This window comes from Myotis daubentonii, chromosome 16, assembly GCF_963259705.1.
Source record: "Myotis daubentonii chromosome 16, mMyoDau2.1, whole genome shotgun sequence".
Taxonomy (NCBI): Eukaryota; Metazoa; Chordata; class Mammalia; order Chiroptera; family Vespertilionidae; genus Myotis; species Myotis daubentonii.
Genome location: NC_081855.1, coordinates 18334197 through 18348651, shown reverse-complemented (window position 1 = coordinate 18348651; position 14455 = coordinate 18334197). Strand labels below are relative to the sequence as shown.

The window sequence follows — 14455 nt, the reverse complement described above, 5'->3', positions numbered from 1 at the left end:
CGAGTCTTTTTTTCTGTTTTCTATGGATTTATCTATTCTGGACATTTCATATCAGTGGAATCACACAATATGTGGCCTTTTGTGTCTGGCTTCTTTCACTTAACATGATATTTTCAACATTCATCCATTGTACATGCATATTATTAAAATTCATCAATGACTTCTGCTAAGCCCAATACAGCCAATCTTTCCCACTGATTACAATGGGAAATTCTGAACAAATACAAACTGCAACTAATGACCTGAGGAGTCTGTGAAGTTACTAATGGCATGCAGACTGAGAGGGAAGGCAAAACTTGAAAGTCAGCCCTGAGATGACTCAGCTATTGGCATTATCAGACAAAGATGTTAAAGCAGATGTTATGACTGTTCCTTGGTAAAGGTCTCAAATGGAGAGCTAGATGTTCTTGGCTGAATAGAGACTATAAAAAAGAATTATGAAAGTTTTAGAACTGAAAAATACAATATCTGAAATAAAAATTCACTGGGATAGCTCAACAGTGGAATGGAGGTGACAGGAAAGAGGCAACAAATAATCGGACATTTTCTCTATGATAAACAGAGAAAAAATATAAAAAACAATAAATAGAGCCTCAGTGATCTGTGGGACAATATCAAAAGGTCTAACATTCATGCCATTGAAGTGCCAGAAAGAGAGGAGAGAATGCAAAAAACATATTCTGCTAGAGCATCTCACAGAACTTACAGAAATATTTGGCTTATTAGATCATTGGTTTATTATAAAAGGATATAACTGAGGAACAGCCAGGTGGAAGAGATGCATAGGACAAGGTAGGGGCAAAGGGTGTGGAGTTTCCATGCCCTCCCCACGCACCACTCTCCCCCATTTCCCTGTTATCAAACCTGGAAGCTCTCTAAACCCAGCCCTTGGTTTTACATAGGTGGGATTGATTAAATCATTAGCCATTGGTGACTGAGCCAACTTCCAGTCCCTATCCCCTCCACAGAGGACTGGGAGTGGGGCTGAAAGTCCCAACCCTCTCATCAGTTTGGTTTCTTTAGCAACCAGCTTCCATTCTTAGGAACTAGGGGCTTTCCAAAAACCACCTCGTTAACATAGTAAAAGACACCTTTCTTGCTCTTATCATTTAAGAAATTCCAAGGGTTTTAGGAACTCTGTCTAAAATGAGGAGGAAGACCAAATATATATTTCTTATTAAAAATCACAATACCAACCCTAGCCCATTTGGCTCAGTGGATAGAGCATCAGCTTGTGCAGTGAAGGGTCCTGACTGGATTCTGGTCAAGGGCACATGTGCAGGTTGTGCACTCAATCCCCAGTAGGGTGCATGGAGGAGGCAGTCGATCAATGATTCTCATCATTGATGTTTCTATGTCTCTCTGCCTCTCCCTTCCCCTCTGAAATCAATAAGAATATATTTAAAAAATCACAGTATCAGACGGATGAATGGGAGGGAAGGGAGGCGAGCAAGCAAGACGGTACAGACTCAGGGTACCAGGAGGAAAGTCTGTTACTACTACTGTGATAGGATGCTGGAAGTTACTATTAAGGACAAGGCTACCCAATGAAACCTCATCGAATCTGCATGACTCACAATTTGCTACTTAACTATGGTCTCTAAGGCAAAGTGGAAATCTATCACCCTCACAAGCCCAGGCTGATGAGATGACCCAGTACACAGCGATGACTACATAAAATTCTTGCACTCCATCCTCCCAGATAACACGTCTGAGTACAGCAGGCAGCTGCAGAGATTCAGTGCTGGTGAGGACGGTCCAGTGCTTGATGGCCTGTTTGAGTTCTGCCAGTTATCTATTGGTGGCTCTGTGGCAAGCGCTGTGAAACTTACTAGTACCAATAATAAGCAGCAGGTGGATATAGTTGTGAATTGGGCTAGGGGCCTGCACATTCAAGTGGAGTTCATCTTGGGAATGCAAGGATGGTTATACACTTGCAAGTCAATCAATGCAATTACAATCTTAGCAGCTAGGGGGAAAAAAATCATATGATCATCTTAAAGTGTGAAGAAAAAAGCATGTGGCAGCCGTAGATGGTTTGGCTCAGTGCATAGAGCGTTGGTCTGCGGTCCAAAGGGTCCTGGGTTCAATTCTGGTCTAAGGCACGTACCTTGGTTGTAGGTTTCTTCCTGGGCCTGGGCCCTGTTTGGACGCATGAAGGAGGCAACCAATCAATGTCTCTCACATCGATGTTTCTCTCTGTCTTTCCCTCTCTCTTCCTCTCTCCCTAAAAATCAAAGGAAAAATATCCTCGGGCGAGGATCAACAACAACAACAACAAAGCGTGGGATAACATCCATTTATGGTAACTACCAGCAAACTATGAGTAGGACGGAACTTCCTCAAACTGATGAAATTAAAAACCTACAACTAACACCATACTTAATTATGAAATACCATATGCTTTCCCCTCACAGCAAGCACAAGGGAAAGTTGTCCACTCTCACTGCTCCTATTCAGTATCACATTAGAAGTCCTAGCTAGTGCAGAAATGCAAGAAAATAAACAAAAATCAAATAAAGACATGAAAAGCTGCTCATTATAATTAGTCATTAGCAAAATGTGAATAAAAGCCACAAGGACATACTACTATACAACAATTAGAATGGCCAAAAAGACCCCACAAATCTCTCCCCAGCTGACAATACCAAGTACTGATGACGATGCAGAGCAACTGGTATGCTCAGACATGACTAGTGAGAGACAGAACCTACAAAAGGACAATGGCCAGAATCATATATTCTATATGAAAATATAGAATTCTGACCTACAACCTCTGGAGCAAGTAGCAGAGAAGCCAAACCACACCTCTGCAGCAACCAGTCCAGGAAGCCAAACCTCAGCCTCTGCAGCAATTGACCCCCAACAGTTAGCACTTGGTCAATAATTGTCAACTTCCCTAATTTTTGCCCCTGTTAGGACCAACCAGAGAAAGTCAAAAGGGCTTCCCCAACCAATCACATAGGACACCCTGCTTCTGGTTAGCTTGCCTGCAGCTTTCCCAGGCTAATAGCCTCCAATCAGGAAATACCTAATGCCCTCCCTTTTTTCCATTGCAAAGCTTTCCAACTACCTGCTTTTGAGTCTCTGTCAAATGCAAGTGATGGTGGCTGACTCCCTTGGTTTGTAGCAAACAGCCCTGTTTGTCATCATTTGGGTGATCTTTGTTTATTTCCACACTGGTGGGAATGCAAAATGGTACAACCACTATAGAAAACTATTGGCAGTTTCTTATAAAGTTAAACATACACTTTCCATATGATTCAGTGATCCTACTCCTAGATATTTACCCAAGAGAAATGAATACTTATGTTCACACAGCAACCTGTGTGCAAATCTTTATAGTAGCTTTATTTGTAATCACCAGAAAAATATAAGCAACCTAATGTCTTTCAACGGGATAATGGAATCCTGTTTCAGCAGAAGGAAGAGAGTGTAGACTGATCAAGTTCAAGCATATCAAATATGCTTCCTGAAAAGCTCTACTCTCTTAAGGAATGGGGTGTCTAGAGGCTGGTGAACACCAGACACTGAGGTCTTATGCCACCAGTTATTTCATCAGAGAATTTCTTAGACTGGGTGACTCTAAGTTCATGTAATGATGTAGATATAGCTTACCATGGCGATATCCAACTCCAGAATGTGTATTCATTCCCAAAGGCTATACGACTGGTTTCAGTGCAGTCACATAGCTTCCTGTTGCCTTTGCAGTGGATTTCCTAGGACCATAGAGGCTTTTGTGGGCTGAGCATCAATACCCTGACATACATTATCCAAAATTGGGCAGCAGTGGGGAGCGTGCACTTCTTGCTCAGGATCAACATGCAGTTGGCTACCCCACCTTGGTTCAAACTATCCTGGATGGGACCTCAAATGTAACATAATGGTCAATTAGAACATCCCTGTCCCTTTCTTCTGAGGAAAATCTCCTTACTCTTCTCCCCAAATGTCCACGGCCTAGAGAAGTTCAAAAGTTTTCCCCAAATTTCTGTGGAAATCTTCAGACTAATAGCCTTACCTCTTACCTGTCATCCCAACTCCCAGTACAGTGTCTCTGATGGCCTTTGAGTAAACTTAGATGTAAAATTCAGTTACTTCACTCAAAATAACATCAAACATTTTATAATTTTTATAGAAGGGCCAGAAGGTTCATTGGAGGAACCACATCATGCAACACAGAGCAATCAGCAATTTCTTTGCCTTTTCTTATATCCTGCTTCTTCCCCCCATGACTATTTGGAACACTATAAACCATTAAATTACATTGCTGGGCCCCACTTTGATGGAATAATACTTATAAAATACAAATTTAACATATGGGTTTTTTATGGTCCTGATACTTCCATGATTTCATTTGTGCCTACTGCACTTGAGCCTCAGTTTTGGATTTTTGAGTTTCAAAGCCTGGACATAAAGGGACTAGGAATGCCTCCTATGCATAGGTGAGGGCTGTGGGAAAAGAGTGATGAATGAGGATTGGGAGGAGCTATGGTGTTAAGTAGGATCAATATCCAGGGCTCTCTCTGCCCTTAAATTGAGGACACCATCTGTTGTCAGTGCACAGGAGCCACATGGGGACAGAGGAGGGCAGAAAAATGACATGTGGACATCACCTGATAGAAAAGCTTTGCTGATTGTCTAAGCTTGCTCTTTTGACTGTAGCCAAGATGTCACCTATTGACAGTCTGCCCTGAAACATTGCTTAGCCCCTGTCTGAATTATCTCAGGTGGATGGTTGATCTTCCAATGTCACCATTGTCAATTGCTTTGCTGATTGATTCATTTTCTAACAGCACTTCCATTGACTTCGTGAGGTCCTCTATTTCAAAACTTAAAGTTAGATGAGCAAGGTTGGCAGGAACACATGAGGACCAATTTTGTAAGAGGTGAGTTCATCATGAATATTTTTTAGTTTTACAGAAGCTCCTGAGTTCAGGGATTCAGAAAATAAGTATGGCAACCATATTTGTTATTTCTATTTGTATTGCTGCATTACTGTTACCTCTAAATTCAGTGGTCTAGAACAACAAATACTTATTATCTCCCGCAATTTCTGAGAGTTAGGTGGTTCTAGCTCAAGTCTTTCATGAAGTGTTAGTCAAGATGTCAGCTGGGGCTGCATCATCTGAAGGGTTGACTGGGGCTGGAGGATCTGTTTCCTAGATGGTAAACTCACATGGTTGTTGGCCGGAGGTCTGAGTTCCTCTCTGGCTGTTGGCAGGAGAGCTCAATTCGTTGTTATATGGACCTTTCCACAGTTTCTTGAGTGTCATTATGACATGGCAGCTGACTTCTCCCAGAAATGGAGAAAGAGAGAGAGAGATAGAGATAGAGAGAGAGAGAGAGAGAGAGAGAGAGAGTGCGAGAGAGGGTTTCTATTGGTTCATACTAGTAGATCAACCACAATACAATTTGGGAGATTTTGGAGGATACTATGCAAGGACACGAATGCCATGAGGTAGGGGTTCACTGTAGGCTGTTCTGAAGACTAGCTACCACTGTGTGCCCTCTGGCCCCTAATGATTCATGTTCCTCCCACTTGCAAAATACTCACCCCCCCATCTCAAGGTACCCCAAACTTTAATCCTATTATAGCATTATCTTGAAGGCCAGAATTTTGTCATCTAAATTATGTTTAGGTAGGCCCTAGCTGGTTTGCCTTAGTGGATAGAGCATTGGCCTGTGGACCAAAGGGTTCTGGGTTTGATTTCGGTCGAGGGCACGTACTTCAGTTTCAGGATCCTTCCTGTCCGAAGCCCTGGTCAGGGATCATGCTGGAGGCAACCAATCGATGTGTTTCTCTCACATTGATGTTTCTTTCTCTTTCCCTCTCTGTTCCACTCTCTCTAAAGAGAAAAAAAGAAAAATCAATGGGAAAAATATCCTTGGGTGAGGATAAAAAAAAAAAAGGAAAAGAAAAATAAATGTGATCTTTAAAAAATAAAAATAAATTAGGTCCAGGTATGAATGACATTTCTCAAGTGCATTTCCTTAAGTACAGCTGCTCCCTAAGTATTGATTTGAGTGAAATTCTTCTCCTTAAGACCCATGAACTGAGGAAAATGCCATTTGCCCCTTCATCCCAATATAAAATGGTGGAACAGGCATAGGATAATTGCTATAGATATTTTTATTCAAAAAACTGGGGGGAATGGCCTGGGTTTTCCCTCTCAAGGTTTCAACTGCATCATAAGCTAAACTCTCTGAAACTACCTGCAAGTTACTATGAATGACTTTGGATGTCTTCCCAACTCTTCAACCACACCTTTGGTCCATAAGAAAATTACTAATTTTGTGCCATTTCTACAAATGATGAGTTTTATTCATTACATTTTGATCTAAATTTCATTTACAAAAAAAAGCTTGAACTTCAGTTTGGGGCTTCCCTTAAAGTTAATGCTTTTATGATAGCATTATAGCCTTGGATTTTGTTAAAGATTAAAATTTGAGCAGAGCAGCCACCAGAGATGCCTGATGTTCTGAGGAGCTGACCGCAGCACAATGGAGCAGGCCAGGGACACTTACACTTGAGACGGAATACGGAACAGCACACACCAGGTGTGAAAGTCCAAGTCAAACGTAGAAAGACAGCCTCATTGAGCAACCACGGGTGTCAGCTGTCCCTGAGGCGATCTCAGCAGCAGCAAGTGCCTGCGGTGGGATTCCAGGGGGAACCAAGGCAGGCATTCTTAGCTGAGACACCAAGAGGCGGTTGAAGCAGTCTTGGACTAGCCCAGCTGACAGTGTAATAAAGATATTATTGACAAAAAAAGATTAATAATTTGAGATTATAGAAATAACTCATGCTTCTAGTAAAAAATTCCAAAAATTCCAAAGTAGTTAAAAATGAAAGCATTCTCCCCACCTTCTATCACTCCCTGGCAACAATCTCTGGTGCTCCTTTGGTGTACACACTTTTATTTTTTTTATTTTTATTTTTATTTTTATTTATTTATTTATTTATTTTTTAATTAAATCTTTATTGTTCAGATTATTACATTTGTTCCTCTTTTTTTTCCCCCCCATAACTCCCCTCCTCCCAGTTCCCGCCCCACCCTCCGCCCTCACTCCCCACCCACTGTCCTCATCCATAGGTGCACGATTTTTGTCCAGTCTCTTCCCACATCTCCCACACCCCTTTCCCCCCCAAGAATAGTCAGTCCATTCCCTTTCTATGTCCCTGATTCTATTATAATCAACAGTTCATTCTGTTCATCAGATTATTAATTCACTTGATTCTTAGATTCACTTGTTGATAGATGCATATTTGTTGTTCATAATTTGTATCTTTACCTTTTTCTTCCTCTTCCTCTTCTTAAAGGGTACCTTTCAGCATTTCATATAATCCTGGTTTGGTGGTGATGAACTCCTTTAGCTTTTCCTTATCTGTGAAGCTCTTTATCTGACCTTCAATTCTGAATGATAGCTTTGCTGGATAAAGTAATCTTGGTTGTAGGTTCTTGGTATTCATCACTTTGAATATTTCTTGCCACTCCCTTCTGGCCTGCAAAGTTTCTGTTGAGAAATCAGCTGACAGTCGTATGGGTATTCCCTTGTAGGTAACTGAGTTTCTTTCTCTTGCTGTTTTTAAGATTCTCTCTTTATCTTTTGCTCTTGGCATTTTAATTATGATGTGTCTTGGTGTGGTCCTCTTTGGATTCCTTTTGTTTGGGGTTCTCTGCGCTTCCTGGAGTTGTAAGTCTATTTCTTTCACCAGGTGGGGGAAGTTTTCTGTCATTATTTCTTCAAATAGGTTTTCAATATCTTGGTCTCTCTCATCTTCTGGCACCCCTATAATTCTGATGTTGGTACGCTTGAAGCTGTCCCAGAGGCTCCTTACACTATCCTCGCATTTTTGGATTCTTTTTTCATTTTGCTTTTCCGGTTGGATGTTTTTTGCTTCCTCGCATTTCAAATCATTGACTTGATTCTTGCGCTCCTCTGGTCTGCTGTCGGGCGTCTGTATAATATTCGTTATTTCAGTCCATGTATGCTTAATTTCTCGTTGGTTCCCCAATATAAGATCGAGGGTCTTATTAGTTTTCGTGTAGATCTCATTAAGTTTATCGACAGCTTCTAAACAGTTCTTGAGAGACCTTAAAAGTGTGGTTCTGAACTCTATATCTTCCATTGACAATTTTGTCCTGTTTCTTTGTCTCTGCATTTTGTTATGCTTCCTTGGTGTACCCCCTAGTGGTCTTTGTTCGAAGTCTTATAGTTAAATCTTGATTGTTGTAGCTAATTCCAGGGAGGGTATGACCTCCAGGCCAAGTGGCTATGAGAATCAGCTGTGTCAGCAGTGAGAGAACTTCTGTCCTCTAGGGAGGTGCTAATCTAGCCTTTGCCTGAGGCTATCCGGCAAATGCCTCTGTGCAGGGCTTGGGCGGGGCGGGTCGCACAGGATCAACAGGGTGGGCCGGAGAGAGCAGTTATGGCGGCTCTCAGTCCTGTCCCCAGGGGCTCTGCCTCTCTGAGTCCCAGCACCCGCTGCAAAGCTGGGAGAGAAAGCTGCACTCGCTGTGACCGAAGCCAGACAGTCCCGCTTCTCCCGTTTGAGTCTGGGTCCCTAAAGACTCGCCCGGATCTGGTGCTCAGAGTCTGCGACTCCCTCCCGATTGAAAACAACAACCGCGCCCTCCGCCGCCAGCCCGCTCTGCGCACTCCGCACCTCAGAATTTGACTTCACCACTGTGCCTCCTCTGAGTGTCCGTGTGCGTTTCTCTTTCCTCCTAGTTGTAGGACTTCCACTCAGCCAGCGTTCCTGTGGTTCTGGGTGATGTCCGTTCCGTGTTTTAGTTTCACTTTTGAAGTAGTTGTTCAAAGCAGCAAACTCCGGCGTTAACCTATGCCGCCATCTTGGTTCTTCCTCCTGGTGTACACACTTTTAGGTACTCTTCTATGTTTATTGTTGATAGAACTTCTAAAGTTTAGGTTTATTTTTGTCCATGGAGAGAACACTCCACAAATATTTGTATATATTTTTTGGTTATAAAGATAGATTATGTTTATTAATATACATATTCAATAGGCACATATTACATAATATTAATGATTATAGCAAGAACTCCTAAATGGTACTTACTATGTGACAGATCTGTTCTAAGGTGCTTTATAAATATTAACATATTGACTCCTACCATAGCTCCATTAAGTAGGGGCTATTAGTCTCTTGCATTTTACAAATGAAGAAACTTAAGGCCCTGAGATGGTAAGACATTCAATAATTTGCCACGAAAATGGCAAATTATTGCCATTTTCAACTGGAAAGAGGTGGAGCTAGAATTGGAACAAGTCAAGGTGGCTCCATGCTAGATCCTATTTGGCCTCATCACTGTTTGGCCAATGAAGAAACTGAGCTGCTAAGAGATGAAGGCCCCCCCCCCCCCCCCACAATAGGCCATCCTGGCTTTGGCAATGGTTCTGTGGCTCTGGACTCAGACATAACCCTGAGGCCTCTGCAGCTTTCCCCTTTCTTAGTTTTCTCTGCCTCTTTTCCTGAATGTTGGTTCATGGATCATGGAACTGTATCTGTGTCCAGCTGCCACTGAGAAAGCATCACACAGAAACATGTGGACTCTTCTCATGTAGCTCAGCAGCCTTCTGCTTTATTAGGCTCAGAGGAACTGTTTTCGGTGGAAGTGGAGTTCTTGAGCTGTCACGAGGAAAAGAATTTCCTGAGACTGGCTTGGAGGATAAGGATTGTTTGGGAGGAAATAAAGCCCTGGACCTCCAATGTCCCATTCCCCTTCGTCACACCCTGGGAGAAGGCCAGCCGTGTCTTCAGCAGGGCCAGAATAAAGGCCATTGCCACAGTTCCTGCTCCATAGTAAAGTCCAGTCCAGGCCAGCATCCTGCGTGTGAAGTCCGCACAGGCCAGCAGGAGTCACAGAACAAGAGAGAACAAGATTAAGGGAACTCTGGGGATTTTAACCAGTAGCTTCTTCAAACTAACTAACTTTCCAGATTTTCCATGGGGTTCACTGCCTATAGACAATACATCGTTCCCCAGGCTAGACTGACAGGTAAGCACCTCCCCTGCACCACCAGCCTTCTCCTGTGAGTGTGCCAATCTCCCTCTTCTATTCTCCCACTAACAATGCAGTACCTGATGGGGGAAGGAGGGGTGTTAATCTCCTTGGAGGAACACTGTAGCTTTCTGAAGGTTCCCAGGTACCCAGGCTTACAATGTCTGACTTCCCTTTTCTTTCTTTCCTTTATTAATATTAACTAGCTAATAACAACAAAACTAAAACTGCCTCACTTAAATGCTCTACTTGATTTACCTACTGTTGACTTTTCTTTTTCAGGCTTAAGGCACAAATAGGTGAACAATAGAATATTTTGTTAAATAGTGTTAGTCAAGGTGAGTCACAGATTCTGAGAAAGGTGCCTTTCCCAGAGTTTATAGCAATTCAACTGTCAATTAAAAGAAGATCAAACTTTCCAACAGGTAAGAACAGGTAACCCCAGAGCACTTGGCTCCTCCAGAGGTCTGGTGTCCATTAAGACCCAGTGTTGCCCAGCTGGCATGGCTCAGTGATTGAACTTTGACCTATAAATCAGGAGGTCATAGTTCATTTCCTGGTCAGGGTACATGCTGGGGTTGTGGACTCAATGCCTGGTGGAGGAGGGGGGGCGTGCAGGAGACAGCCAATCACTGATGTTTTTCTGTCTCTCTCCCCCTCTCCCTTCCTAAAAAAAAAGAAAAAGAAGAAAAAAGAAGACTGGGTTTCATGGTGCCTTTAATCAGAAGACAACACAGGTTGGAGCCTGGAGAGGAACCTGTTGGGTTTAGATTTTGCCTCCACCTGGCCAACTGAATGTCCTTCAGCAAGACACTTAAATTCTGGGTCTCAATCTCCTCACTTGAAAGGATGAGTATTTTATGGATGGTAGGCAAAAGTCACAGGAAATCGTCTCTGCAGCATGAAATATCTTCTATGTCCCTTTCAGGCCTTAAAGAATTGCTAATATTCATTGATGACGGAGAATAGACAAGATAGGTGCTCTAAATGTCCAGTTGGGGATTTCTCATCCACACTCTCTAGTTCTGGGTGCTGCAGCACCAGTCTGGCTCCAGGTTCCCAGGGACTGTGGAGAGGGAGTTGGGGTTGCCCAGGACAGGATCTGGTCTGCCTGTACTTCTGGAGGGCCAAGTACAGGCCCCGGGTGGCAGGGGCCGTCAAGTCCTCGGTCGCCTCCATGTGGTCACAAGCAGAGAGTAGACTGGGCCTGCTGAGCAGGCCCAGGATGTGCGGGCATGGAGGGCGCAGGCTAGTGCCAGCCATGACGGTTTGATGTTCACCCAGTAGGAGGACTCAGCTAGGCTTTGCTGGAGAGCAAGGGAGGTCTATTTATATTTTTTAAATATTGAATTTACTAAACACATACCTATGAATAGAACTTTACTAAGTAAATATTTATATTTAAACAGTGATTGCAAATGTTATCAATTTCCTTAAACAATATCAACTGCAATTACCAATTTAATATGATAATTATTTGAATACACTTTAAACACTACACAAAAACAAACCTAATACAATATATAAACATATATAAACATTATAAACATATATGTACTGTCATTACACTTAAATTTATTTTAAGACACAAACACTATAGACGTAATTCATTACTTCATTGTTTTCTACTTGCTATTGTTTTTCTCTGGGTAGGAGATACTTTCTTAAGGTTGCTCAAATACGTCTTTTGATGTTTTCTTGGTGTTACTGAAAATTTGTTGGACTCCCTGCACGCCCAAAGAATATTGCCTTAGGACCTCATATACACCTGGCTACAGAATTTTTCTCAGCAGGTTGATCCATGCTTCGGGCTCTCAAGCTTGTTGTATCTCCCAAAGAGTTATCTTTGTTCCAGTAAAACTTATCCTGTTACCCTAATAAGTCTTTTGATGTTTGTGTCTTCTACTAAATTTGTAGTTTCTGCATCTATAATGATGTATGCCTTTGGTTTCACTTGAGCAGAGTTATGGAACCCCTTGTTCTGTCATTATGATATAGTGACTTACCTTGTTACCATTACTTTAAAATTATGCATGTGCTAGTAATGTCATATGGTTAAAGGGCAGTCTAGTAGATTCGTCTCCTGGGAGAGAGGATTGTGTTTGCACATTTGTGCCCATCTTTGGACATTTGGCTCACCCAGCATCTCAGGACACTCTTTCTCCTTGATCATGGAGTATGAGCAATGGTGGTTAACTAGTTGAACTTCTTTTTACCTGGTTATCATGTGTATGTAGCCACATGTACTGTCTTGGGACACTTCCTATTTTTTGGGGACTATTTAGCTCACACACAATTTTATGTTTTCATTCTTTGCCATTGATAGTGAAAACGAGCACATATCTGTTCATTATAAACATACTAGAGGCCCGGTGCATGAAAATTCCCTCAGCCTGGCCTGCCCCCTCTCACAATTTGGGAGCCCTCAGGGGCAGAAGGCGACCCAGTGATCAGAGGAAGGCGAAGCCCCCATCACACCTCTGCTGCTGCCACTGCTGGCAGCACAAGCCTCAGTCGGCCCTGGTTACCTCAGCCTCGGGCAGCCCTGGATGGCTGGGCAGCTGCCATCTGAGGCTTGCCTGTGCCTCAGGCCAGCCCTGGGTGCCTGGGGGGGCTGAGGGCAGGTCCAGCTGGACTGTGCACCTGCCACCCCCCTGGCTGAGCTGAAAGGACTGGGGGACTCCGGCGGGGCTGAAGGGACTGGGTGCCGCCATCTTGTGGCTATGGGCGCCACCATCTTTGTGATGGCATGACGGTCAATTTGCACATTCCTTCTTTATAAGATAGGATATGTACTTAGAAGAAATACACATACTCATAATTAGTAATATTCACTTTTCTATAAAACTTTAAAAACTTAAAAAAATCCTCTTTGCCACATCTACTGTGAGGATGAAGACCATTCTCAGCAATCATTCTGTGGACATCCCAGAAAATGTGGACATCACTCTGAAGGAATGTACTTTGTGAGAAATAGAAAGGAACTGGCCACGTGATCTGTACATGTACAGAACATGATCAAGGGTGTTACACTGGACTTCCCTTACAAGATGAGGTCTGTGTACACTCACTTCCCCATCAACGCACGTGGTTATTCAAGAGAATGGTCCTCCTGTTGAAATTAGAAATTTCTTTGGCAAAAAATACACCTGCAGAGTTTGGATGAGGTCAGGTGTTGCTTGTTCAGTATCTCAAACCCAGAAAGATGAGCTGATTCTTTTTTTTTTTTTCCCAATAAGCAGTTTTATTTTGATTGCAAGTATCCACCCATATTTCATGCATCAAATATTCCACACTTGGCTTGACATTGCATTAAGATTCTCTCATCCAGAGAATGGTATTTTTTAATAGGTGTATTATATTTAAACAGGAGTGGCCATTGTGTATTGACAAAGGTCGTGTTGTCATCCGTGTCCATGAGTTTTTTTAAATTTTTTGGATGAGCTGATTCTTGAAGAAAATGACATTGAACTTGTATCAAATCCAGCTGCTTTGATTCAGCAAGACACAACAGTTAAAACAAGGATATCAGAAAGTTTTTGGATGGCATCTATGTTTCTGAAAAAGGAACAGTTCAGCAGGCTGATGAATGAATAAGATCTAAGTTGTCCAACTATAGAAACACCAAGATGCCAAATGATTTGTCACACATATTTGCTTTATTTAAAGATGCAATGAAACCCTCACATTAAATTTAAAGAAACTTAAAAAATCCTAAAATAATCACTCTTATACTTTTTGGGTAACAGTTTACAGTAACTTTTCTTTGTAATGTTATTGTGAAGTCAGGCCTTTTACAAACTAATTGTAACAGACACTCTTGGTGCCTAACTCCCAGTCTCTTATCCTTTCTTGCTTATTGGTGGGGCCCCAAATATGTTTGTGTCTCTATCTTTCCTCATGTAATTCAGGGATAAATCCTGGCAAGGTTAGGATGCTCAAGGTGATTTCATTTCCTTTGCCTATTTGAATGATCTGGGTTTGGTGTACAGTTTTGACCAAAGATAGGTTAGGGGCAGCTGCTGGATGGTTTCTGGGAAAGCTTTCCCTGCTCTTAAAAAGAGAGGCACAGGAGAAAATGGCTCTTCTTTTCCAAATGGATGTTGCTATGTATTTATGGGATTATTGAGGTGGTAGCAGGCATTTTGCTAAGGAGGTAATTTATTGAGGAGCTAACTCATGAAGGATGGAAAGACAGAAAAACAAACAAATCCTGGCTTCCTTTTTTTTGAACTTAAATTTTATATTAATTTATTAATATATTTTTAGAAAGAGGGGAAGGGAGAGGGATAGAGAGATTAGCTGAATCCTGTGTGGTCCCTACTGGGAATTGTGCCTGACTGGGAGTCAAACAGGGGACCTCTTGGTTCATGGGTTGACGCTCAACCACTGAGCTATACCAACCGGGCAAACCTTGGCTTCTTGATGAT

The 14455-nt window shown here is 42.3% G+C and overlaps 1 protein-coding gene across 1 annotated transcript; it reads left to right on the top strand.

The window, feature by feature from the left end:
• The first annotated feature begins 4864 nt into the window (after positions 1–4864).
• Positions 4865–6716, top strand: LOC132219276 (SNRPN upstream reading frame protein-like). The gene is made up of 2 exons (XM_059671653.1): positions 4865–4886; positions 6511–6716. The coding sequence occupies exons 1-2, from the start codon at positions 4865–4867 to the stop codon at positions 6714–6716; spliced, it is 228 nt and encodes a 75-aa protein (XP_059527636.1).
• The last annotated feature ends 7739 nt before the right edge of the window (positions 6717–14455 follow it).

Coding starts and splice junctions, on each gene's coding strand:
- LOC132219276 (XM_059671653.1), top strand. CDS start 4,865: ATGAGGACCAATTTTGTAAGAG. Junction 4,887..6,510: donor GAGGACCAATTTTGTAAGAG/GTGAGTTCATCA, acceptor ACAATGGAGCAG/GCCAGGGACACTTACACTTG.